The sequence below is a fragment of the Globicephala melas genome, chromosome 5 (assembly GCF_963455315.2).
Source record: "Globicephala melas chromosome 5, mGloMel1.2, whole genome shotgun sequence".
NCBI classification, from domain to species: domain Eukaryota; kingdom Metazoa; phylum Chordata; class Mammalia; order Artiodactyla; family Delphinidae; genus Globicephala; species Globicephala melas.
Genome location: NC_083318.1, coordinates 120,627,832 through 120,653,471, shown reverse-complemented (window position 1 = coordinate 120,653,471; position 25,640 = coordinate 120,627,832). Strand labels below are relative to the sequence as shown.

General features: G+C 35.8%; 1 protein-coding gene across 5 annotated transcripts in view; it reads left to right on the top strand.

Moving 5' to 3' along the window:
• The window catches only part of BANK1 (B cell scaffold protein with ankyrin repeats 1), a 358,724-nt gene that overhangs the window by 70,761 nt on the left and 262,323 nt on the right, over nucleotides 1-25,640 (top strand). For all 5 annotated transcript variants that reach the window (XM_060299754.1, XM_030845095.2, XM_030845094.2 and 2 more), the window contains exon 2: nucleotides 11,233-11,631. In XM_060299754.1, the coding sequence (XP_060155737.1) occupies nucleotides 11,253-11,631 (379 nt within the window). In that variant the 5' untranslated portion in view covers nucleotides 11,233-11,252. The remainder of the gene's footprint in view (nucleotides 1-11,232; nucleotides 11,632-25,640) is intronic.

Here is a 25,640-nt window from a genome sequence, read left to right as displayed (position 1 = left end):
CAGCTAGACTGTATGGTTAAAAACAGTTTCTGCGCTTGGGGGCTGGGCTGCTTAGCATGGGTGACAAAGCCACTTTTCAGTAAAAAACGTCAGGGACTTGTATCGAGGATGGAGGTGGGGATGGAACAATAAATATCCTTCTTCAATGCTTAAGTTGTTACGCAACTGAGAAATAAGACAAAAAGAATAAAGCAGAGGGGAAATCGAATGTTGTCTTTATTATTGATAAAATTTGCATTGGCTAATGTGCTGTATATCTAACTTGCTTTTGTATAAGCCACAAAGAATGTAAGGATATCACTGCATGGAAAAAAAGTAACTTGTAGTCTCATGTTTCCAAGATATATTTTCTTAATTAGTAACCTAGTTAGGGTTAATGAAATGAGCATATTCTTTTCTACTCTTTCTTCTTTTACTCAAAGTAGATCCATAGTTCAGGCCTTTTCTTCAAAGCAAGTGGACAGTTAGAGATACTGCCCAAAGTTCTGCCACCTGGGAGAATTTCCTTTCACCATTCTCTTCCAGGGACGACCATGGGTTCCAGGGTTGTAATGCAGCAACCATTCACTTTGGCCTAGTGCCAATATATTTTCAGACCCAAGGCACGTAGTATTTGGTTTTGTTTACTATTTTGGGGTTTAACAGTTCCAGAGACATATTTTTTCCCTTCCTCCCAAAATATCCTCATTCTCTGTAAGGATTCTGCCATTTGCTATGTATATGTATTGCCACATACATTCCAGGCTTTAAAAACCCACAGGATATCTCTATGGGCCCACTGGAACCATGATTAGATACACCCCCAAGGCAAGAAGTTATTTATCATTACACCTGACTTCCATAAATTCCCTTTTACCAATGTGCTATTGGGCATTTTGGGTCCACGAAAATGGTGGTATACATGGCTGCAGGTCTCTGGGGAATGCTTGGGAGAAGATATGTTGTATACATGTTTAGCAGCACAGAAGAAGAAGAATCCTTTCTCAAAGGGACTTGGTCTTGCCTAAGTTAATGGGCTCTGAGTCTATAAGCCAGACAGGAGGCTGTGAATCTCCACTGTTGTAACTTAAGTCAGTTTCTGCACTCAAACCTAGAATTGTTTTGTTTATAAAGGTGAAATCGAACCTTCATAGGCTATGCAGATATTTCATTCCTAAGGACCCTCAGATCAATTAGTTACCATAACAGATCCCTGCAGTGAAAAACACTTTGATTACTTAAATTGCCTGTGATAATGAAGTGCTGCCATTTATCCTCTACCAACCCAGACTTCATTATTCCCCCACTGACATCAAAAAGTTCAATCTGGAGGTCCGGTTCTCATCATTGTCTCCAGGCTACAGAGGACAGACAGTACAGAGCTTCTCATGATTGAATTTCTTAATGCTTAGTGAAGGGGATGTCGGAATACTCTAGGGCAAGGGTCAGCAAACTATAGCCAACAAGCAGAATCCAGCTGGTGGCGCCTTTGTGTACAGCCTGTAAGCTAAGAATAGTTTTTACATTTTAAAGAGTTATAAGAAAAGAAAAAGAAGAGGAGGAGAAGAAAAAGAATGAAGAAAAGAAGGAAGGAAGAGAGGGAGAAAGATAAAGAGAGAGAAAAGGTGAGAGAAGAAAGAAAGAAAGGAAGGAAGAAAGAAAGAAAGAAAGGGAGAGAAAAAAGAAAGGGACAAAGAAAGAAAGTGAAGATATCCTATGTGGCCCACAAAGCCTAAAGTATTTATTTTCTAGCCCTTTACAGAAAAAATTTGCCTCCTTGACCTCTTTTCACCATCATGGTAGGCAAGTTCTAGCATTGTAATCACATTGATTGTAGGCCATTACAGAGTCCAAGCTTTAATTATACATTCTATCGACTGTTAATGCCACTCAGGTACTTGAGATAACACATTACATTCTGACTCCTTTATGAGTATAACCATATTGACGAGTTCAGTTGGATTCAATCCTCTGTTTTGCCCTCCTTGGTCTAATAACTCTTAAAATCCATGCCATACATACTTTCCAGACTCATGCTGATATATATTGGCAAGGCCCTGTAATAATTTCTGTGTTTGAAATAGTTTCTCTAGAATATTCCTTTCACTTATGGGATCTAACTTTGGTTATTGATAATAAAGGCAATCAGTGAGGGATGCTGGCATGGTTACTGAGAAAAGTTGACATAGCTTGTAAGGCAATTGCCTCCAGTGAGGTTCCTGAAAACTTTTAATTTTATTTTGTTTTTGTGTATTTGTTTTTACAAGGACTACAGGTTCACTTGGTTAAAAAAGATCCAGGGACATTTGGAGGGTTTTGCCTGCTACTGGAATTGTAGCTCTGTCTGTGTGAATGCATGCTCTCTAGGACAGAGAAGCCAAATACCAACCCCCTCCATATCTGTAATCCCTGTTGCCACCACAGACACTCTGTCGCCTAAAACTTTCCCCTCCATTGACACTCCATCCAATTGTACCATTATGTCATTATGGTGCTTCTGCATGCCATACACTGTCAGTGTACTGTTTCCCCTTGATGAGGGCTTGCTTGTGTTCTCCACAACTATGAGAGCAATCCAGTTCCAGAATCCATCTTATAGAGTCTGTTTCCTCTGGTCACTCCTAGTACCTGTAGCAAGAAACAGTGCCGCCATCAAAGATTTTTAACTGAAAAATTTTAATAAAGTGATTATTTATTAAGATGTGCAGGGCTGAAGAACCCAGAGAGGGCCAGTGAAGCATTTGAAGAATAAGCAGGAGTCCTTTACGCTGCCAGTGAGGGAAGTGGAGGAAAGATGGTTGCTAGAGATGCATGAAAATTGGAACCACGGAAGAAAGGCCACAGAAGAGCCACAAAAGAAAATGGCCACTGCTAAAATTAGAATGGGGGAGTGAGTGACAGGACCGATAAATAACCCTGTCATTCGTTTCTCTCACCTTCTGGTGTTCTGATGGTGCTTTCCATTGGAGTGGGCATGGGAGCCTGGGTGATGTAATCCATAGGGAAGAAATCAGTCTGGAGAGATCAAAAAGAAATATTCAGGTCCTAAGGAGATCATTCTTTTTTTTTTCCAATATTTTTAAAAATAAATTTATTTATTTTCGGCTGCGTTGGGTCTTCGTTGCTGCATGCGGGCATTCTCCAGTTGCAGCGAGAGGGGCCCACTCATCTCTGCGGTGCGTGGGCCTCTCATTGCAGTGGCTCCTCTTGTTGCGGAGCACGGGCTCTAGGCGCACGGGCCTCAGTAGTTGTGGCACGTGGGCTCAGCAGCTGTGGCTCGCGGGCTCCAGAGTGCAGGCTCAGCAGTTGTGGTGCACGGGCCTAGTTGTTCTGCGGCATGGGGGATCCTCCTGGACCAGGGCTCGAACCCGTGACCCCTGTATTGGCAGGTGGATTCCTAACCACTGAGCCACCAGGGAAGTCCCAGGAGATCATTCTTGAGTGTGAATTGGAGAAATGAGAAGCACCTAAGATACTGTGAGGATACTACTCCCATATTTAATTGATTCTGATAATGTTTTTTTGTTTTAGGCTAGTCAAATCTCTGAAATCAGAATTCATCTTAAAATTTGTAATATGTCATAGTTTATTTGATCACAGTATTCTTTTCTTAGCCTGTCTTATGGTCAGTGTTGTCCAATTCAGTAATCTATAGTGGCAATAAAAGGAGGGAGAGGGTATGGACATTGCAGAAATAGAATTCCATAAATTTGAACTAAATAAGTTTGAAACATATTAAAACCTCCTTACAGATCTAGTATCTTTTATGTTTATAATTCTTTAAATGAACTATTAACAATTTGTATTAGTGATAAAAAGTGATAGAGGTGGGAGCTGAACATTTGTAGTTTATATATGAAGGGGTAGGAGGTCTTCGCAAAATAATCCTGTAACAATTAACGCCATGCTTTCTTTGCAGAAAAGAAGAAGAAAAATTATCTTTCAAGGTTCTGTGAAGCATAGAAGCATTTATTTGCATCTTAAAAGGAAAAAGAAAGGGGAAGGTCTGCATTTGTATAAAAATAATTTTTGCTGGTCGTTGTTCTTCACCATAGCTGAAAAGTGTAATCTTAAAATGTGTTGGTACCTTCCTGTATTTGAAAAGAAGAACTAAGTTAATTAACATATATGTTTATAGAGATTTCCCCTGAAGAAGACCCTAAGAAATGGACATGAGTACAAGCAGTTTATTTAAAGATGAGTCCATGATGCACTAGTCAGAGAATTGGGAATGTGAGACAAGAAAGGGAGAAAAGCCGATACTGTGTATATTAATAAGCAGAATAATATGAGCAGTTATAATTCAATACTACTGGGAATCCTCTAATTACTGTGTAGAACAAACCTCAGAATTGTCCCACTGAGGGATGGGGAAGCTGACCTGTTTACACCTTGACTTCCATCCCTCATTGACTGAGGGTTGCCTCCCAGCCCTCCGCGCACTAAATCCCCAGCACTTCTGAGCTGCTAGGCAGGCGCACGGGCTGAGGAAGCTCCCTCAGCTCCAGAGAAAGTCCTCAGGCAGCAGAGCAGAGGTTGGAAGTGGTGAGCGTGCTTAATAGCTGAGCATCAAGCTGAAGCTAGTGGGCCAGGAAGATGTGGGTTGTGTATCAGCAGTATCTGCTACACAGAAATATACAGAAAACACCTGGTACTTTTTGCCACTGTGAATAAGTGAAATTAATCAACTTTCCTGGAGGAGAAATATGAGTTATAGTGTATTTTGCTACCTTAATACCTTTGGAAATTTTCCTCAGTTTTGTTCCCCTGTTGTACTAGTTAGAGTACAAATTAGAGTATAAGACCAATTCAGTTATATTTACTATAGAATTTGAGTAATGATATATATTTGTGTGTGATTAGATCAAGATTAATGTTCATGTTATCACTACTGAGTCCATTATGGCTATAACTCATTTCTTTGTAATTTTGTTTCTTCTGCACTTTGGTTACCAGTTAGAAAAATATAATATTGAAAACGTGCATCATGCCATCTTTCTCCATTATGCACAGACATGGGTAAGAGGTGGGATCTTATTCAAAAAGAAGAAAATCTGCCATTTTGAGCTGTGCATATATAATAGGAAGGATTTGGATGTATGGCCAGTCTCATTCTTTTGGCAATATGTAGTATAATTCATTCTCATAGCAAAAACAATTATTGATATCAATTATTAATACACATTTCCTTCAAGCTTGGAGATTTGTTCAGTATTTTGTAAGATAAATAAATAAGGCATCATTATGGAATCTGAAAGAACACTTTATAGTAGTTAGATCTATTTTGCTCCTACCATTGTAGTATAAGCTGTCCTTTATGTTGCTAGACTTGAGATTTACATTTTAAATAATAATTTATTTGCAGACCTTAATGGCATCTTCAATAGCAATTTCCCTTTATCTTGATGACGCTTTCCAGGAATGAACATTTTGTGCTTCTATATTTCAGGTTCATCCTTTATTGTTTCATTTCACAGCCTATAAAATCTGGCCAACATTAATGACAGTAACCCTCCTTAAACAAGCAGAATAATGATTTAGGTTTGATGTAGTTTAAGTGTATAAAACAAAGTGCATTGCAAGGCCAGTAGGCTCCTCTTGAGAAATCATAGAGAACTGTTGTTGAGTCTACAATGTAACTGTTACTCAAGGACAAGCTATTTTCTAGAATAAGGCCCCTTTATTAACTTTTTGTGTTTTGACCCAACATGCTTTCATACAAAAAGATTGGAAGGTAACCTAAAGACCAATTACTATCTTCATAACTGTGACAAGTTAATCAATGTGATCATCAGTAAAATAAAAATAACAAGGCCAACTCCATACAGTTTTATGAATATTAAATGAAGTAATGCATGTTAAATGCTTAGGAACGTACCTGGTCCATGGAACATCTCAATAAATAATATTTGAGAAAATTAAAGAGTAAAAGCCTGAGATCATTTAACCCATAGAAAACTAACATTTAATGCTAGTCTTAGTTTCTGAAAACTGTCCAACAGAGTTTACTAAGTACAAGTCAAATATAAATTTTAAAGGAAGGCACAATTTCAGCACAAGAAAAAATGGCCGTAGAGTATGCGAGAGACTTCCTGTCTAATTTTCTTGGGAAGTTTTGAAAGATAGGTTATGATTGTCTTTAGAATTGATTTCCTATGGTAGTGTGATATCCAACCATATAATGTGGCAGTATTCATTCTGTACTTCAATGCATCCTCATAGCCTAATGTATAATTTTATTGATTTAAGTTTTAGAGTCCGGAAGGAAGTTCTGTGAGTTCTTCATAGACAACGATACTCCTGGAGTATATGGTTTATTTCCTCTTTTTTCCCTGATGGGAAACCAGAGGAGCTTTCACATACTTTGCATACTTGATATTAACTCGTAGGCTGCTTCATAGAGACTAATCTAGTTCATATCACTGCAAAGAATCTATTTTAATCTTTTAGATAATGTTACTGTGTCCTCTACTGTTAAAGGTTAAAAGTACAGACTGTAGGGTCAGACTGCCCGCATTGGAGTCCTAATTCAGGTACTGATTCAGTTTTCCCATCTGTAAAATAAGAGTAACATTTGTACCTTAAAAGGGTAGATTTTGAGAATTAAGTGAAATAATATGTATAAAACAACAAGAGTCCTAGTTTATTTTAAGCACTCAATAGTTTATTATTAGTTTTATATTTACCCTAATTATTTTATAACTAAACAGCAGTTTACTCTGGCTATATGCAATATAAGGAAAACTCTTCCTCTGCTGTTCCTCAAACATAAAAATACTGAATTATGACACTATGTTTGTGTTTGTTCAATAACTATTTAGTTAGCATTGAGGCTGGGTGAAACACTACATAGAGAATAGCAGAAGTATGCTGATGATTCCTACACAACTTGTGTACGATTCCCATATGTTTTCTGCCAGATATTTTTTCTCATTCTGTATATGTAAATCTATTTTTAAATTTTTGTTGAATATCTGTTCAAAAAATTGTGCTAGGCATTGTGTAGGAATCAGTGAGTTGAAAGAGGAAGCATCTTCCTTGGGGATACTATTTATATCATGAGAAAAGATATAGATAATTCAATAAACATGCAAAAGCTCTCAAAATCATTGTGCTTAGTTAATTGCTACATCAGTGGTATAGAAAATACATGCTCTATATCCAGAGTGAGAAAGATAAGTGTGGAATATAAGAGTTTTGGTGTTTTATTCTTTGTACTCATGATAATACCTTACAAACTAAATTGTTAAGAATGATTACTTTGTTTTATACAGTAATACAATTTTACAACAAAAATATAAGCTATATGGAAGAGTCAGAAAAAGGAAATCATACCTCTCTCAAAATTTTATCTCTCACATACAACTGTTGCTAACAGTCAATGGAACTATGGTGTATTTTGAGTAGATGGGCAGGATTATTTAAAAGTGAGAAATACTCTATGTGCTCTTTTTTAAATAAAATAACTTATTTTAAAGTAATATAAAGTAAAACCAAAGGAGGTTCATTTTCAGATAAAAATTTTTTACTCGGAATACTTTCCAAGTTTATTATTGCTTAAGAAAAATGATGAAACAAAAAATAGTAGAAGAATTGAGTCACTTTTTATTCAAATTTAGGCAGTGTTAAATAGCTGAATTCTGTGAAAGATGATGTTAGTGTTTTATACTTTCTCCTCCACAAATACTCAGTTTTCCCATTCTATGGATACTTTCATTTCATCAGGATTTTTAACATTTGCATTTTGTAGTGCCATCATAATCCCCTTGATACTTAGTCTTTGATCCGTATGTATATGTATTCAACTTACCATGTGTTCTTTTTTCCAAAGTTTTTACATTTTCATTTTGCTTACTTTGGTTCTTCTATTTGCTGACTGGGTTTTTTTCTTTATTTAAATTTTGATTATAGTTACACAGGCATATTGAACAATGATAAAACACCTATAATGAAAAGCAGCAGTTCTCTGCTCTCTCCCGCCCCAAACACAATTCCATTCCCTATGGGAACCTTAAGAACCTCATTATTTCAAATTATCTTGTTGTTGTTGTTCTAGTTCATGTTTCTGAAAGATACATTTATACTACTATTTCTTGATTTACTAATTCTAACATTACCTATTGTTTTCTGAAATATGCTGGATAAGGATTTCAATCTATTAGTCTATCAGACTCTTTCCTTATTCTCTAGTATATTTAAATCTCAACTTGTAGTTAAATCATTAGTTATATTTTACATTATTATGATTGTCTTAGTCCATTTAGGCTGCTTTAACAGGATACCATAGACTTGGTGGCCTAAACAATAAAATATTTATTTCTCACAGTTCTGGAAGCTGAGGTCACAGTGCCAGCAGGTCAAATTCTGGTGAGGTCCCCCTTCTGGGTTGCAGATTGCTGACTTCTTTCTGTGACCTCACATAGCAGGAAGTGCAAGGGACCTCTCTGGAGCCTCTTTTATAGGGGCACTAATTCCATTCACGAGGGCTCCACCTTTGTGACCTCATCACCTCACATTGGCCCACCTCCTAATACCATCACACTGGAGGTTATGATTTCAACATATGGGATTTTGGGGAGGACATAAATATCCGGTCCATACAATGATTATGTACACATTTGCACTGTTGATCCAAATAGTATATAATGATCCTGCTTTCTTTTTTGTTTTGTTTTGCTTTGTTTTTCTGCAATTAATTTTTCTTCTTTCTTTTGTATTTTACATGTAAAAGATTATAATGTACCTATCTTTAATTTTTTTCAAAATGTCCAGTCAGAACTGTCAAACTTCTGTTAGCATTTTTTCTCAAATTTTCAAATATATGATACAATCTTACGATTGTTTTATTTTCTTTGGATCTCCCTCCCAAAATGCTCCATTCATCTCTTATAAGTCCCTTTGCCTCTTGAATAGCTACCATCCTGAAACTTCCTTTTTCTTTTGATACTTTAATTTACTTTTTAATTGCCATATAATTTACATGCACAATCTAAGATATACAGATGAACAGATTTATATATATGTATACTTTGTGTAACAACCACTCAGATCAAGATATAGAACATTTTCAGAACCTCAGCAGGCTCCCTTTTATCTGCTTCCATTCATTAATCCCACTCCCAAATATTCTGATCTGTATCGCCATGAATTTTTTTTCTATTTTTGAACTTTTAGTAAATACAATCCTTCAGTATATACTTTTTCTTCTTTCAGTCAACATTATATCTTTGGATTCATCCATGTTGCATGTAGCAGTGGTTCATTCTTTTTTATTGCTGTGCAATATTCTGTAGTATGAATACACTATAAAATTATTTTTGTAAGAGCTATTTTATAATTTATTATAATACGCCTTTGAAATTGCTCTGAAAAAATCTACCAACCTAATATTGTTCTCCTCTTGAATGACTTGCTTTTCTTTCCTAGATATATGAAGAGGTTTTATAATAATCGTTAAACCAAGTGAAATTTAATCAAGATGTTTTCTCTAACAGTTTTTCCATAGAATTGGTTCATTTTTCTTCCATATTTTAAGGATTTTAAAAATTATATTTTAAAACTTTTAATGCATCTTTTGTTTTCTTCTACTTCAGGTTTTGGGATTATCTTTATATTGAATCTTTTCCTTTTTTGGCTCTTCCCCATATATATCAGATTTTTCACCAATTGCTTTAATTTTATTCTCTCTTTTTGTGTTTACTATGAAAATATGAAGCTTTACTTTGAGGCCAGGAATGAAAATATTATCTGTGTCTAAGCTAGTCATTGATTTTTCTAATTTATTATCTGGGCAGTGGTATTGCTTTGGCTCTCAATTTGTCTTTTTATCTATTTGTTATACCCTTTCAAATGATTCTTTTAAACATATCAAATCAGTATGTCTTTAAACTTTGGTTTTATTTAATCAGTGGTTTTTTAATACTGTGAGGGACTTTTCTTGTGTTTCTCTTCCCTGCTTATGATTCCTGCTAGTCTTTTCATGCTGTGTTACTTTCATTATTATGATGATCATATATATTATTATTGTTAATATTGTTGTCATCGTCTCTTTCAATAACTATGAATTTGTATTGCTAATCCTTTCATCTTGCTCACGATTCTCTTAGCTCAGTCTAGGCTTTCTATTTGCTTAATATTGTGTGGGTAAATTATTCCTTAAATTCCCCTCCCTAATTGCTACTTTTTGTTTTCCCTCCAAGCTATAGTTTGAGAGACAAAATCTACATTCCAGTCAGTTTTTATGGCCTGAGAGAAAAGAGGAGAAGAAGATCTGTCAGTGTGACTCTCAAGTTGGAGGTGGTGGATTGTAGTCACTAATGAGACCCTGTCTGCAAGGCCCCTCTCCAATGCCCAGGGATGCTCTTGAGTTCCTGTGCAATTTGACTGGCTTTACTGACTCAGCTTTGAGCCTTGACTTGTTTAGGATTCAGCCTTTCCTGCTTCTGCAGACACCCCCAATCAGTTTCCAGCGGGGGAAGAGATTCATGACCACCCTGGTGGTTTGGGTGGTTTAAAAGTTTTTTCATCAGTGCTGGTTTAGGGTGTGAGATAGGTTTACGATTAGTACTGCCTCACCAGAACCTCTGATTTATTTCATCAACAACATTTTAGTTTATGGCATGAGATAATACCCCCTTTATTTGGTTTTTGCTATTGAATTTTTTTCTTTTAAAAAATTTTTATCTTGTTGGTTTTCTGGCCATGGAGTTATGTACTCTGTCTTGATGTACCCATCTTTACCTAGAAGAAGGATTTTAAAGTCCTTTAATGTAAATTGTCTTATTTCTTCTCAGAATAATCCGATTCATTAGGTAGGGCTTATTTTTTTTTTAAACCTTCATTTAGTTGGTGAAGAAACATGGCTGAAAGGAGTTAAGTACCATAATCTAGGTAAAATTTTGTGGTTACTGGCAGAGCCATGCCTAGTAGCCCAGCATCCCTAATCCCACAGAATATTCTTTCCATTCTATCTCAAGGCCTCTCATTTATTTCTATTGAGCTTCCTAGATTAACATTTGTGCAGTGAGTACAGTGTACCCTTGCACAGAGCATGAACTCTGTGTTGCATCTGAAGGATTACTTTACTCCCATAGGATTCTGATGGGGATAATATGAATTATATTCTTGGTCTCTGGTATAAGCAAATTAATTTATTCCCTAAAGAGTACATTTAATTCTTTGAAAAATAATAATATAACCTGCTGTTAGCATGTCAAATATAAGAAAATTAATTTATTATTTTCTCCTTTCCAGAAAATGCAAAAGACATCATCATGATATATGAAGAAGATGCTGAAGAATGGGCTTTGTACTTGAGAGAAGTTTTTTCACATGTTGTGAAAAGGGAAGCAATCCTGTTATATCACTTGGAGAACTATTCTCTTCGGGATTTGGAATTGCTAAGTTTAAACTCTTACAAGTGTAAACTTTTGATATTATCAAATAGCCTGCTTCAAAACCTATCTTCAAAGAAATGTCAGTTTCTAGAAAACGTACTGCATTCACCAGAAAGTGTGGTTACTCTGCTGTGTGGGCTGAAGAGTTCAGATCATCTTTACAAATTATTAAATATCTCTGGAGGCAGATGGGAGATCTCAACTGAGCAGGAGCCTGAAGACTACATCTCTGTAATCAAGAGTATCATATTCACAGGTACTATTGCCAAACCTTATTTGTTTGTTTTTATTTACTTATTTTTATCATAAAAAATCTGAAGTTTTTTTGAATCAATGAATATCTGATGTTGGGATGAAGAAAAATGAAAGCCAACTTTATTTAATGGTATGTTACACTTTCCTCAAAATGCATGAAGGTTCTTAATTTTTAGCTTTATTCCAGTCAAGGCTTATCTGTTCAAAAAATGGTTTAAAATTATATTTCTTAGGGCAGCCCGTATGAGATCATACTTGGTAGAACAAATATGGTGTGCTAGGTTATATGTCAGTTTGGTTCTGGAAGCTGATTTCTTAGTTAAGTAGTGAGGCTGGAGTTAATGTTGTCTACCCTAGTATTGGTGCCATTCAGCAGCAGTCCAGGGTTTGAAGGTCTGAGTTATTATAGAACTGTAGAATTTCCCTTGTGCTGATAATTGTATGATATCATTACTGTGGTATGATATACTGTTATTTTCATTAATTTTAAATGACAAATTTAGTTTTAATCATTGAAGCATTGCGTTAAAGGGCGGAACACAGGGACCTGTTCATTAATTAATTACAGTTTCATGTAATAGTCAAAACTCTGAAGCTTCCTAGTGTTGAAGCTTCTCCCTCCCCCAGGGCTTCAGCCTTGGTGTGGGAGGGGTGCTGTGCTCAGCTGCTTGCCTGGTTTTCTCACCTTGCCTCTTGCCTTTAACTTCCAGTGGTTTCCTCTCCCACAGAAAAGAGGTGGGGTTCTTATCTTCTCCTGGCCGCATCACATATTACGTGCTGGCTCTTTTTCTTGAAGCATGTTTCTGGGCTCTGTGGAGATCCCCTCATTCCCAGGGGGTGTCTCACCTGCAGTTCCTCAATGAGATAAATGTTTCCTCTCCTCTAAGTTCCTAGTTGTGGTGGTCCACCCCATATAGAGCCTTAATATTAATTTCTACAGCTTCTTTATATGTCTCTTTTGGTCAAAGTCACTGAGATATCTCCCCACTGGCCCTTTCTCACACCTGGCCTACATCTGTCTGTAAAATCATTTGTTTTTCTTCTGCCGTGACAAACTCTGGGCACACAAGCCATTCCCAATAGAGCCACCACCATCCTGCCCTCAGAGCAGCAATGCACCACAGCCTCTTACCTTTAGTCATTTCCAAGCATGGGTCTAGCCTGAGTCTTGGTGTCCTGTAAGGCCAGAGAACACCTGTCAGTCCCAAAGGCTCTGCTGGAAACCCTTGTCCCTCTGCTTGAGGATGATGATATCCCTCAGTCTTCCCTGTGGAGGATGGTGGGACTCACAGCACATCAGCAACTCTTTAAAAAATCCTCTTCCTATTCTCCAGCATTCCAGCCTCTTCAAATTCAATACTTCTTAAGCCTTGTTTTGGTTCTCTATTGTTGCGTAACAAGTTACCTTAAACTTTAGCAACTTCAGACAATGATGCTATCACAGTGTCTATGGCTGAGGAATCTAGGAGCAGCTTAGCTGGGAGGTTCTGGATCAGGATATCTCCAGAGGTCGAAGTCAAGCTGTCTGGAGGTATAATCCCGTGAAACTTCCAGTGATCACTTGGGGAGGATTTGCTTCCAACAGGAGCTTACATTGTTGTCAAGTTTGTTATTGTTTTTTAACCAACTCTTGGATGGAAGTCACCTCTAGTAGATTCCCGAGGAAAAGCAATGTTTCTGAAATCTTGCATCTTCCAGAGTGTTTGTCTCTTGTCTTATACTTGAAGTGCAGTTTGACCATGTTGCTCTTCTTTCTTCTAGCGTTGTAGAATTTAGGGAATTCTTATTTGCCTGGCAGACTAAAGGATTCTTCATTTATATGTGAAGTCTAGTGACTTCACTAGAGTGTTATCCTTGTGCTGACTGTTTGGGACCGTTTTGCCCAGGGATGTGGTTACTTTTTGTCTTTATTTTCCTTTCTTTTGGGGGGGGGGTCTTTTCCCCAAGATGTAGATTCAATATTCTTTTATTTCAGGAACAATTTCTTGATTCATATCATTAAATGTTTGCTCTATCTTATTATTATGGTTTTCTTTTTCAGGGATTCCTTTTATATGTATGTTGGATTTATTTTTGTCTGTGATATGCTCTACAATTTCTCTCTAATTCTTTTTGATTCTTTATCAGTATCCATTTACTTAGCTTGTATTTATCATTTCAATCCTTGCTACTTTCTTGTGCTTTCAGTACTCTCTCTTCCCCTGTATTATTTCAAATTTATCCTTCATATTTATGTTGCTTTTACTTTTTTTGTTGTAACATTTGGTTGAGCCCTGGAAGCTTACAGTGCATTTCTTGTTCTTATCTTACCAACCTCACCCTGACACCCTGTATTTCTGCACTACATAATTGCTTCAAAAAGGTGATTGCAATTCATTACATTTTAAAACTTCACGGTGAAATGTTTGGTCACAATTTTCCACTTCTTTTATGGCAATATGTTTTTAGTATGTGATTCTTTATGTATAATTGGTTTTCTCTCTTTCTCTCTTGTAGCATCTTTATATAGATCCTGTGCTGGTCCAGTTTTTCTTTTGTATCACTGAACAAAGTGAGTTTTTCTTGGTCTAGCTAAGGGAGATAGAAAATGTGGGCTTTGTTGTTTGTTCTTTTTTTTTTCTCCCCCCCTACAATGAAAGACTTTACTTCTCTGTTTGTTTTCACAGATATAGACTACTTTCAACACATATGTCTTTTCTATATAGTTCCTCATTTAGCCTCTCTTTTTCTGCTTTTTGGAACCAAACCACTTCCATAGATGCTTCTACCTGAAACTATTGCATCATGTCTACAATATAAAAAGGCATGGACCCTAGCCTTAGTGAAAGTTATGTTTGTTAGTTCTTTTTGAAATCTGATTTTGGAACCATTCTTTTGACCTGGAGGTCTAAGAGTTCACTGTTTACCACTTTCAATAAATAGGACATTTGCATAATTGTTTCTCATTCTCTATGTTTTGGGATGATTTGCAGGAATAAAAAAGGGGAAATGTTGACTCTACACTATAATTTTCAAACTGGCAGTCGTCTAGTTTCCAATCATCTCTGTTATTTTTTATTTTTGTTTAGTATTCCACAGTACATTGAGTTAGTTTTTTTGGTTACAAATGAAAAATGTTACAATTGGAAATTATAGACAATTTATTACAGTAAAATGCACATAAGGTACAAGTAATTTCATGTTAATTGTCTCCCCTGAAACAGAGAAGCACTAAAAATTTGTGGCAAAATTTTGAGTGATTCTCCACACCCATCATTTTTATTTCCTTGAAGAATTCAAATTTTATTGGCCATTTAAATTATGATATCACTATTGTGTAAAAATATTGAGGAAATACATTTTATCTTCAAATTGTGTACCTATTGATATTTGATAGGAGAAAATCTTATACTTTCTGAACAACATAGGACTACATATGAAGACACTATTAGCGCTCATCTTCCCATATTCAATTTTTAGACTCTGATTTCTTATAATAACTTAGATGTACCTACAGAGTAGAAAATATAACAGTGTTGTGTGGAAAAAAAATTCAAAGATGATAAATTTGTCTGAGCTACAAGCATACAACCAAAATGTAGACCTATAAGCAATTTGTAAGCATGCATAAAATAACTTTTATGTGTGGGTTGTGTCCCTTGACAAAATTGGTATTAATTGCTGTGGTCTATGCAATAATAATTTGTTTTCATAAACAGCTTAAATGTGCTACATTACTTTATGTTTCAAATTGCAATTTGTGTTGAATACATTAAGTCCGGGTTTTTAAAATAATGGGTGAATTAGTATGAAAGATGTGAAATTCAATTTTACTGTCCTTTTTCTACTTCCCCTCTATCCCACAGAGAAATTATTCAAGGAAGAAAGGAAACTTATTATTCAGGAGCATTATATGATAAAGAGAATAATAAGTAGGGATCTTCCCACACCAGGGCTCAAACCCATGTCCCCTGCATTGGCAGGTGGATTCTTTTTTTTTTTTTGCGGTACACGGGCCTCTCACTGTTGTGGCCTCTCCTGTTGTGGAGCACAGGCTCCGGATGCACAGGCTCAGCAGCCATGGCTCACGGGCCCAGCCGCTCCGCAGCATGTGGGATCTTCCTGGACCGGGACACGAACCTGTGTGCCCTGCATCGGCAGGCAGACTCTCAACCACTTCGCCACCAGGGAAGCCCTGGCAGGTGGATTCTTAACCACTGCACCTCCAGGGAAGTCCCAGGCCATTTCTGTCATTACCATTAGTATAGGCATGTGCTGTACACTAGGGTAATTGCGTCACCTCCCATTGAACACAACCTCCCATTTCTGCCTTAATACCATTGTTCTTATGCTGCCTTCTTTATGTGGAGTACCTTTACCCATATTTTTAATTGAAATCCTGGCCATCCTTCAAGGTCAGTTGAAAATCTGCTTTATCAATGAATTCATCTCAGATCCTTTCTGCTTGAAAATATTCTCATCTCTAATTCTATTAACCTTTTATTATTGCTTACTTATGACTCTCCTTATATTCTTTGTAATTATTTTTGACAATTTCTTTTCTCCTCATTACTTCTGTTTCAAAATTTAATGCTGGTAACTTTCTTTCTAAAATATTTCAGCACTTTAAACATCCAAAAACTAACAGAAGAGTACAAATTATGCTTTTAAGTGCAGATTTATAAATGTTTGCTGGTGCAGTTGGGTTTTCACTTTGTTGATGATGCAAAGGTTTACTGTGGTATTCTTGTCAAGATTACATGATCTGAAATTTGGGAGGGCTCAAGATAGCAGTGTAGGAATATCTAAACTCATATTTCCCATGAACCCAACAAATCTACAACTATATATGGAATAACTCCATAAGAAAGGGACTTGAAAACTGGATGAACAGAGACTCTACAACGAAGGGCAAAAGGACAGTACACTTGGCTCAACAGGGAATATGTCCAAGAAAACTACTGAACTGTAGGAAACAGAAAACCTGCTCATAAAGGGCTCCCAAACAATGCACTCGACATGAAAACCAGTGCAAAAATACCAGATTGAAAAGCTCACTTACTAATGGAGAGGCCATGAGTGGAGTGGAGAGTGTACCCACTTACTAATCTTAAAGCATCTGAAGCATGTGCCAGAGAGGCAGGAACCAGTTCGGATGCTCCACAGAGACTAAGACACTGGCAGGAGCCTTTTTTTTTTTTTTTTTTTTTTTTTGATCTCAGGCTACCTTTCTAATGCTGGCACTGGTAGGTGCCAGTTTTGAGTTCTCCTGACCTGTTACCACCAGTGGGCACACCCTGCTGAGAGCCACACCTACCCCTGTGCCTCAGCTAGATCTTAAAGCCAGGCCAGGGCTAGCCCTGCCCACCAGTGTGTTGTAGCAGTGTGGCTCTGCCACAACAAGAAGGTACACAAAACCCACAAGGGGGCATCCCTTGAGCACCTGGCTCTCCTGGCAAAAAAAGACTATGTCTAAGCCCCACAGGATGTCTTCTCAGTAAGGCCACTCCTTCTAGACTGAGAGAGATAGCTAATTTACCTACTACATAGAAACACAGAGAATTAGGCAAAATTAGGAAAAAGAGGAGTATGTTCCAATCAAAAGGATGAGACAGACTTCAAAAAAAGATCTGAATGAGATGAAGATAAGCTATATTTGATAATGAGCTCAAAGTTATGGTCATAAAGATGCTTACTGAACTCAGGGGAAGATAGGATGAACACACTGAGAACTTCAACAAAGAAAGAGAAAATACAAGAAAATACCAAACAGAAGTTATAACTGAACTGAAAAATAAACTGGAAGGGTTCAGCAGTAGACTGGATGAGGTAGAAGAATGAATGAGCGAGCTGGAAGACAAAACAATGACACTCACCCAGGTAGGGCAGCAAAATGAAAAAAGAATTTTAAAAAGTGAAGATACCTTAAGGGACCTTTGGGACAACATTAAGAAGATTAATGTTGATATTTGCATTATAGTAAACCCAGAAGGAGAAGAGAGAGAGAAAGGGCCCAAAAATTTATTTGAAGAAATGGTGGCTGAAACACTTCCCTAATCTGGAGAAGGAAACAGACAACCAGGCCCAGGAAATCCAGAGAGTTTCAAATAAGGGAAATACAAAGGAACTCATACCAAAAGACACATTATAATTAAAATGGTAAAAAGTAAGGGTAAAGAGAGAATTCTAAAGGCAGCAAGAGTAAAACAACTTGTTTTATACAAGGGAATCCCATAAGGCTATCAGCAGACTTTTCAGCACAAACTTTACAGGACAGAAGGGAGAATGGCATGACATTCAAAGTGCTGAAAGGAAAACACTCCCATCCAGGAATTCTCTACCTAGCAACATTATCATTCAGAATGGAAGGAAAGATTAAGAGTTTCCCAGATAAACAAAAGCTAAAGGAGTTCTTCACCGCTAAATGAACCCTATAAGAAATATTAAAGAGACTTCTTTAGGCTGACAAGAAATGGCATTATTTAATAATAAGAAAACATACAAAAATAAAATTCTCACTGGAAAACATAAATATAAAATAAAGGTAGTGGATCAATCACATACAAAAAAAAGAATGAGGGTTAAAAGACAAAAGTAGGAAAATTAACTAAATTTACAATAATCAGTTAAGGGATGCATAAAATAAAAAGATGTAAAATGTGTCATCAGAAGTATTAAGTGTGTTGGGATTTGGAAGGCCATTTTTCTTCCAATAATAAACCATTATCTTGTCACAGTGGAAAAAAAAAGTATTAAGTGTGTGTTGGGGGGGTGGATAAAGAGATAAAGCTTTAGAATGTGTTCAAGTTGCAGTTGCTAGCAACTTAAAAAGGCAACTGCTTACTTTGAATTTTATACGTGAACCTCACAGTAATAGCAAGGAAAAAACAGTAAGTACACAAAAGAAATGACAGATGAATCTAAGCGTAACACTAAAGAAAACTACCAAACACAAGGAAAGAGAGAAAGAGGAGAAGAAAAGAAGTTAGAGGAACTACACAAACATACAGAAAACAATGAACAAAATGGCAATAAGTACATGCCTATCAATAATTATTTTAAATGTAAATAGACTAAATTTGCCAATCAAAGACATAGAGTGCTTGAATGGATATAAAAACAAGATTCACTTATATGTTGCCTACAAGAGGCTCACTTCAGAAGAAAGGACACATACTAAAAGTGAAGGAATGGAATGAGATAATCCATGCAAATGGAAATGAAAAGAAAGCTGCAGTAGCAATATTCATATCAGACAAAATAGACTTTAAAACAAAGACTGCGATATAAGATAAAGAAGGGCATTGCATAATGCTAAAGGTGTCAATCCAGCAAGAAGATATAACGTTTGTAAATGTATATGCATCCAACAGAGGAGTAACAAGATATATAAAGCAAATATTAATGGACTTAAAGAGAGAAATTGAAAGAAATACAGTAACAGTAGGGGACTTTCACACTGCACTTACATCAATGGATACATCATCTAGACAGAAAAAGAAATAAGGAAACACTTTCCTTAAATGACCCATTAGACCAGATTGACTTAATAGATATATATTGAACATTCCATTCAAAAGCAGCAGAATTAACATTTCTTTTTAAGAGCACATGGAACATTCTCCAGGATGGATTATATGTTAGGTCACAAAATAAGTTTCAGTAAGTTCAGGAAGAATGAAACCATATCAAGCAGCTTCTCCAACCATAATAGTATGAAACTAGAAATCAATCACAAGAAAAAAAAATGAGAAAAAAACCCCCAAAACCTGGAGATTAAACAACATACTATTGAACAACCAATGGGTCATCAAAGAAATCAAAGGAGAAATAAAAAATACCTAGAGATAAAATGAAAACAGAAATAGAATGTGTCAAAATCTGTGGGATACAGCAAAAATGCTTCTAAGAAGGAAGTTTATAGCAATATAGGCCTACATTAGGAAACAAGAAAAATACCCAATAAACAAGCTAACTTTACACCTAAAAGGAACTAGAAAAGAGGAACAAATAAAGCCCAAAATTAGTAAAGGGAAGGCAATAATAAATATCAGAGAAATATATTAGAGACAAAAAACAATAGAAAAGATCATTGAAACTAAGAACTGTTCTTTGAAACAATAAAATCAAAAAATTTTAGGTAGACTAACCAAGAAAAAAAGAGAAAGAACTCAAATAAATAAGATCAGAAATAGAAGTTACAGGTGATACCACAGAAATACAAAGGATCATGGGACTACCACGAAAAATTATATGCCAACAAATTGGACAACCTAAAAGAAATGGATAAATTCCTAGAAACATACAATCTTTCAAGACTAAGTCATAAAGAAATAGAAAATCTGAATAGACTGATTAGTAGTAAGGATATTGAAACTATTAAAAACAAAAACAAAAACCCAGGACCAGCCAGCTCCACTGGTGAATTCTACAGAACATTTAAAGAAGATTTAATACCTATCCTTTTAAAGCTCTTACAAAAAATTATAGAGGTGAGAACCCTTCAAAACATATTTTACAAAGCCAGCATTATCCTGATACCAAAACCAGACAAGGACACCACAAAAAAAGAGAAAATTACAGACCAATATCCTTGATGAACATAGATGCAAAAATTCTCAACAAAATGTTAGCAAGATTAATCCAACAATAAATTAAAAGGATGATACACCATGATCAAGAGGGATTTATTCTAGGAATGCAAGGATGGTTCAATATCTGCAAATTAGTCAGCATGGTACATACATCACATTAACAAAATGCAGGATAAAATTCATATCAGTTCAATGCATACAGAAAAAAATTGACAAAATTCAAAATATATTTATGATTAAAAACTCTTAAACAAAGTGGGTAGAGAGAGAGCATACCTCAACATAATAAAGGCCATATATGATAAACTTGTAGCTAACATCATACTCAACAGTGAAAATCTGAAATCTTTTCCTCTAAGATTAGGAACAAGACAGATATGCCTCTTTTGCCACTTTTATTCAACATAGTACTGGAAATTCTAGCCATATATTTAGGCAAGAAAAAGAAATAAAAGATATCCAAAGCAGAAAGGGAGAAGTAAAACTGTCACTATTTGCAGATGACATAATGCTATATATAGAAAACCCTAAAAACTCCACCAAAAAAATTCTAGAACTAATAAATTAATTCAGTAAATTTGCAGAATATTAAATCAATATACATAGATCTGTGGTGTTTCTATTCACTAATAAAGAAATATCAGAAATACAAAATTAAGAAAGCAATCCCATTTACAGTTGCATCAAAAAGAGTAAAATTCCTAGTAATAAATTTAAGCAAGAAGGTGAAATACCTGTACACTGAAAACTATAAGACACTGATGAAGGAAATTGAGGAGGACACAAATATATGGAAAAATGTTCTGTACTCATGGATTGAAAGAATTAATATTGTAAAAATGTCCATACTACCCAAAGCAATCTACAGATTCATTGCCATCCCTATCAAAATACCAATGACATATTTCACAGAACTAGAACAAATAATTCGAAAATTTGAATGGAACAACCAAACATCCCAAATAGCTAAAACAATACTGAGAAAGAAGAACAAAGATAGAGGTATCATACTTCCTGATTTCAAGCTATACTACAAAGCTGTAGTAATCAAACCAGTGTGATACTGGCCCAAAATAGGCACAGATCAATAAAACAGAATTGAGAGCTCAGAAATGAACCTACATATATATGGATGATTAACTTATGGTAAGGAGCAAAGAACATATAATGGAGAAAGATATTATCTTCAATAAATGGTGTTGGTAAAACTGGATAGCCACATGCAAAAGAATGAAACTATCAATAGATCACTATCTTACACCATACACAAAAGTTAAATAAAATGGATTGGAAACTTGAATATAAGACATGAAACCATAAAATTCCTAGAAGAAAACATAGGCAGTAACATCACTGACATCTGTCTAGGCAATTTTTTTTTCCATTTTTTTAAACAGCTTTATTGGAATATAATTGCTTTACAATGTGTGTTAGTTTCTGCTGTATAACAAAGTGAATCAGCTATACGTATACATATATCCCCATATCCGCTCCCTCTTGCGTCTCCCTCCCACCCTCCCTATCCCACCCCTCTAGGTGGTCACAAAGCACCAAGCTGATCTCCCTGTGCCATGTGGCTGCTTCCCACTAGCTATGTTTTATGCATCTGACTCTAAAGGCAAGGGAAACAAAAGCAAAAATAAGTAGGATTACATCAAATTAAAACACTTCTGCACAGGGAAGGAAACCATCATCAAAACTAAAAGGCAGCCTATTAAATGGGATAAGATAATTGTAAATTATATATCCAAAGAGGGATTACTATCCAAAATATATAAAGTAACCGTACAAGTCAATAAAAATACAAATAACTCAATTAAAAATGGGGAGAGGATCTGGATAGACGTTATTCCCAAAAAGACATACTGATGGCCAACAGGCACATGAAAAATTGTTCAGCATCCCTAACTATTTGGAAAATGCAAATAAAAAACACAATGATATATTACCTAACACCTGTTAGAATGTCTATTATCAAAAAGACAAGGAATAACAAATGTTGTAGAAGATGTGGAGAAAATGGAACTCTTGTACACTGTTGGTGGGACTGTTAATTGGTGCAGCCAGTATAAAAAACAGTATAGAGATTCCTCAAAAAGTTAACAATAGAACTGCCATCTGACCCACCTGTTCCACTTCTGGATTTTTATCCAAAAAATACAGAAACTCTAACTGAAAGATACATTCACCCATATGTTCATTGCAGCATTTTTTACAATAGCTAAGATATGGAAACAACCTAAGCGTCCATCTGTGCATGAGTGGATAAAGAAGATGTGGTATATTCACAATGGGATACTATTCAGCCATAAAAAGGAGTGAAATTCTGCCATTTGTAACAACGTGGGTGGACTTGAAGGTATTAAGCTAAGTGAAATCAATCAAACAGAGAAAAACAAATACCACATGATCTCAATCATATGTGGAATCTAAAATAAAAACCTAACAAAATAAATCCAAAACAAACTTATAGATACAGAGATCAGATTAGTGGTTACCAAAGGGGAAGAGAGGGTTGGAGGTAGGTGAAATGACTGAAGGAAGTCACCTGTATGGTGGTGGATGGTAACTGGACTTGCTGTGGTGATCACTTTGTGGTGTATACACATCATGTTATAATGCTGTACACCCGGAACTTATAATAAAAAAACTGAATCTAATCATAAGGAAATATCCGATAAACTCAAACTAAAGGGAATTCCACAAGATTATTTCTTTGTACTCTTCAAAATATTAAGTTCAAGTACCTAGGAATAAACCTACCTAAGGAGGCAAAAGGCCTGTACTAAGGAAACTATAAGATACTGATGAAAGAAATCAAAGATGACACAAACAGATGGAGAGATATACCATGTTCTTGGGTTGGAAGAATCAATATTGTCAAAATGATTATACTACCCAAAGTAATCTACAGAGTCAATGCAATCCTTATCTAATTACCAAAACCACTTTTCACAGAATTAGAACAAAAAATTTTACAATTAGTATGGAAATATGAAAGACCCCAAATAGCCAAAGCAATCTTGAGAAAGAAAAGTGGAGCTGGAGGAACCAGACTTCCTGACTTCAGACTATACTACAAAGCTACAGTAATCAAAACAGTATGGTAATAGCACAAAAAGAAATATAATCAATGGAACAGGATAGAAAGTCCAGAGATAAACCCATGTAATTATGGTCACCTAATCTATGACAAAGGAGGCAAGAATATACAATGGAGAAAAGACAGCCTCTTCAATAAGTTGTGCTGAGAAAACTGGAGAGCTACATGTTAAAGAATGAAATTAGAGCATTCTCTAACACCGTACACAAAAATAAACTCAAAATGTATTAAAGACCTAAATGTAAGACCAGACACCATAAAACTCTTAGAGGAAAACATAGGCAGAACATTTTCTGACAAAAATCGCAGCAAGATCTTTTTTGATCCACTTCCTAGAGTAATGAAAACAGAAACAAAAATAAACAAATGGGACCTAATTAAACTTAAAAGCCTTTGCACAGCAAAGGAAACCATAAACAAAACGAAAAGACAACCCTCAGAGTGGGAGAAAATACTTGCAAATGAAACAACCAACAAGGGGTTAATCTCCAAAATATATAATGCAAACAGCTCATGCAGCTCAATATCAAAAAAAAAAACCAACCCAATCAAAAAATGGGTGGAAGATCTAAATAGACATTTCTCCAAAGAAGACATACAGATGGCCAAAAAGCACATGAAAAGATGCTCAGTATCACTAATTATCAGAGAAATGCAAATCTAAACTACAATAAGGTATCAGCTCACCTGAGTCAGGATGGCCATCATCAAAAAGTCTACAAACAGTAAGTGTTGGAGAGAATGTAGAGAAAAGGGAACCCTCCTACACTGTTGGTGGGAATGTATGTTGGTACAGCCACTATGGAGAACAGTATGGAGGTTCCTTAAAAAACTAAAAACAGAGCTACCATATGATCCGGCAATCCCATTCCTGAGTGTATAGCTGGAGAAAACCATAATTCTAAAAGATACTCCAAACATTGGGTGCATCCCCAATGTTCGTTGCAGCACTATTTATAATATCCAAGATATGGAAGCAACCTAAATGTCCATCGACAGAGGAACGGCTAAAGAAGATGTGGTACATATATACAATGGAATATTACTCAGCTATAAAAAATAATGAAATAATGCCATTTGCAGTAATGTGGATGGACCTAGAGATTCTCTTAGTGAAGTAAGTAAGTCAGACAGAGAAAGACAAATATCGTATCATATCGCTTATATGTGAAATCTAAAAAAATGGTACAAATGAACTTATATACAAAACAGAAGTAGAGCCACAGGTGTAGAAAACAAGCATGATTACCAAGGAGGAAAGAGGGGAGAGGGTTAAATTGGGAGATTGGGACTGACATATACACACTACTATAAATAAAATAGATAACTAATAAGAACCTACTGTATAGCATATGGAACTCTACTCAATACACTGTAATGACCTATGTGGCAAAAGAATCTAATAAAGGGTGGATATATGTATATGTAAAACTGATTCACTTTGCTGTACAGCAGAAGCTAACAAAGCATTGTAAATCAACCATTCTCCAATAAAAATGAATTTAAAAAAACCTAAAGGATGAGTTATTGTTCCAGATGAAAGGAATCTAAGGTTGCATGAAAACTATATACAGTGAATAATCCTGACTTGAATGCCGAACTAGGAAATAAGGAAATTAATAAGACAATTGATGAAATTTTATTATGGACTATATATTAGATAGCAGCATTGCACAATGTTCAATTCTCAGAGTTTTAAATTGTTAGATGATATGCAAGAGAATATCCCTGTTTTTAGGAAATATACATTGAAATGTTTAGGAATAATGGGGCGTGATGTCAACTGTCATGCATACACACATAGACAAAACCATGTATTTACAAAGACATGTATGTATACAAATGTGTGTGTATGATTATTGGCTAAATATCCTGAGTTATCTCCTACACATATCTGCAGTTCTAAGAGATGAACAAAAAGCAAAGTAAGCACATTCTTGTGATATGTGCTGATAGTTGTGCGTATTTGAGAGGTGGTGGCTTTTGAAGGAGGACGTAGTTCAGTGCATGCACTGTGACGCTAGACCTAATTACCCTGTGGTTGGCATTCATGGAGCCTGCAAATGTCTATTTTGTACGTAATAATATAGCCATTCTTACTGTGGGGTGGGGGAGGGGGGTCATCTGGCATGAGAAGTCATGTTCACTCTGTATTGTTTACTGATTTTTTTCTTCTGCATAATATTTTAGCCCTTTATGTCAAGTACCATGTCTTATACTCTGGTTTATTGTGTATTTTGTTTCTTAGTTGAGTAGTTCAAAACCGTAAGATGATGATTAGGAATCATAAATTCATACTGAGTTTCTCTCCCAGATTTCCTGCGTTAGGGTGAA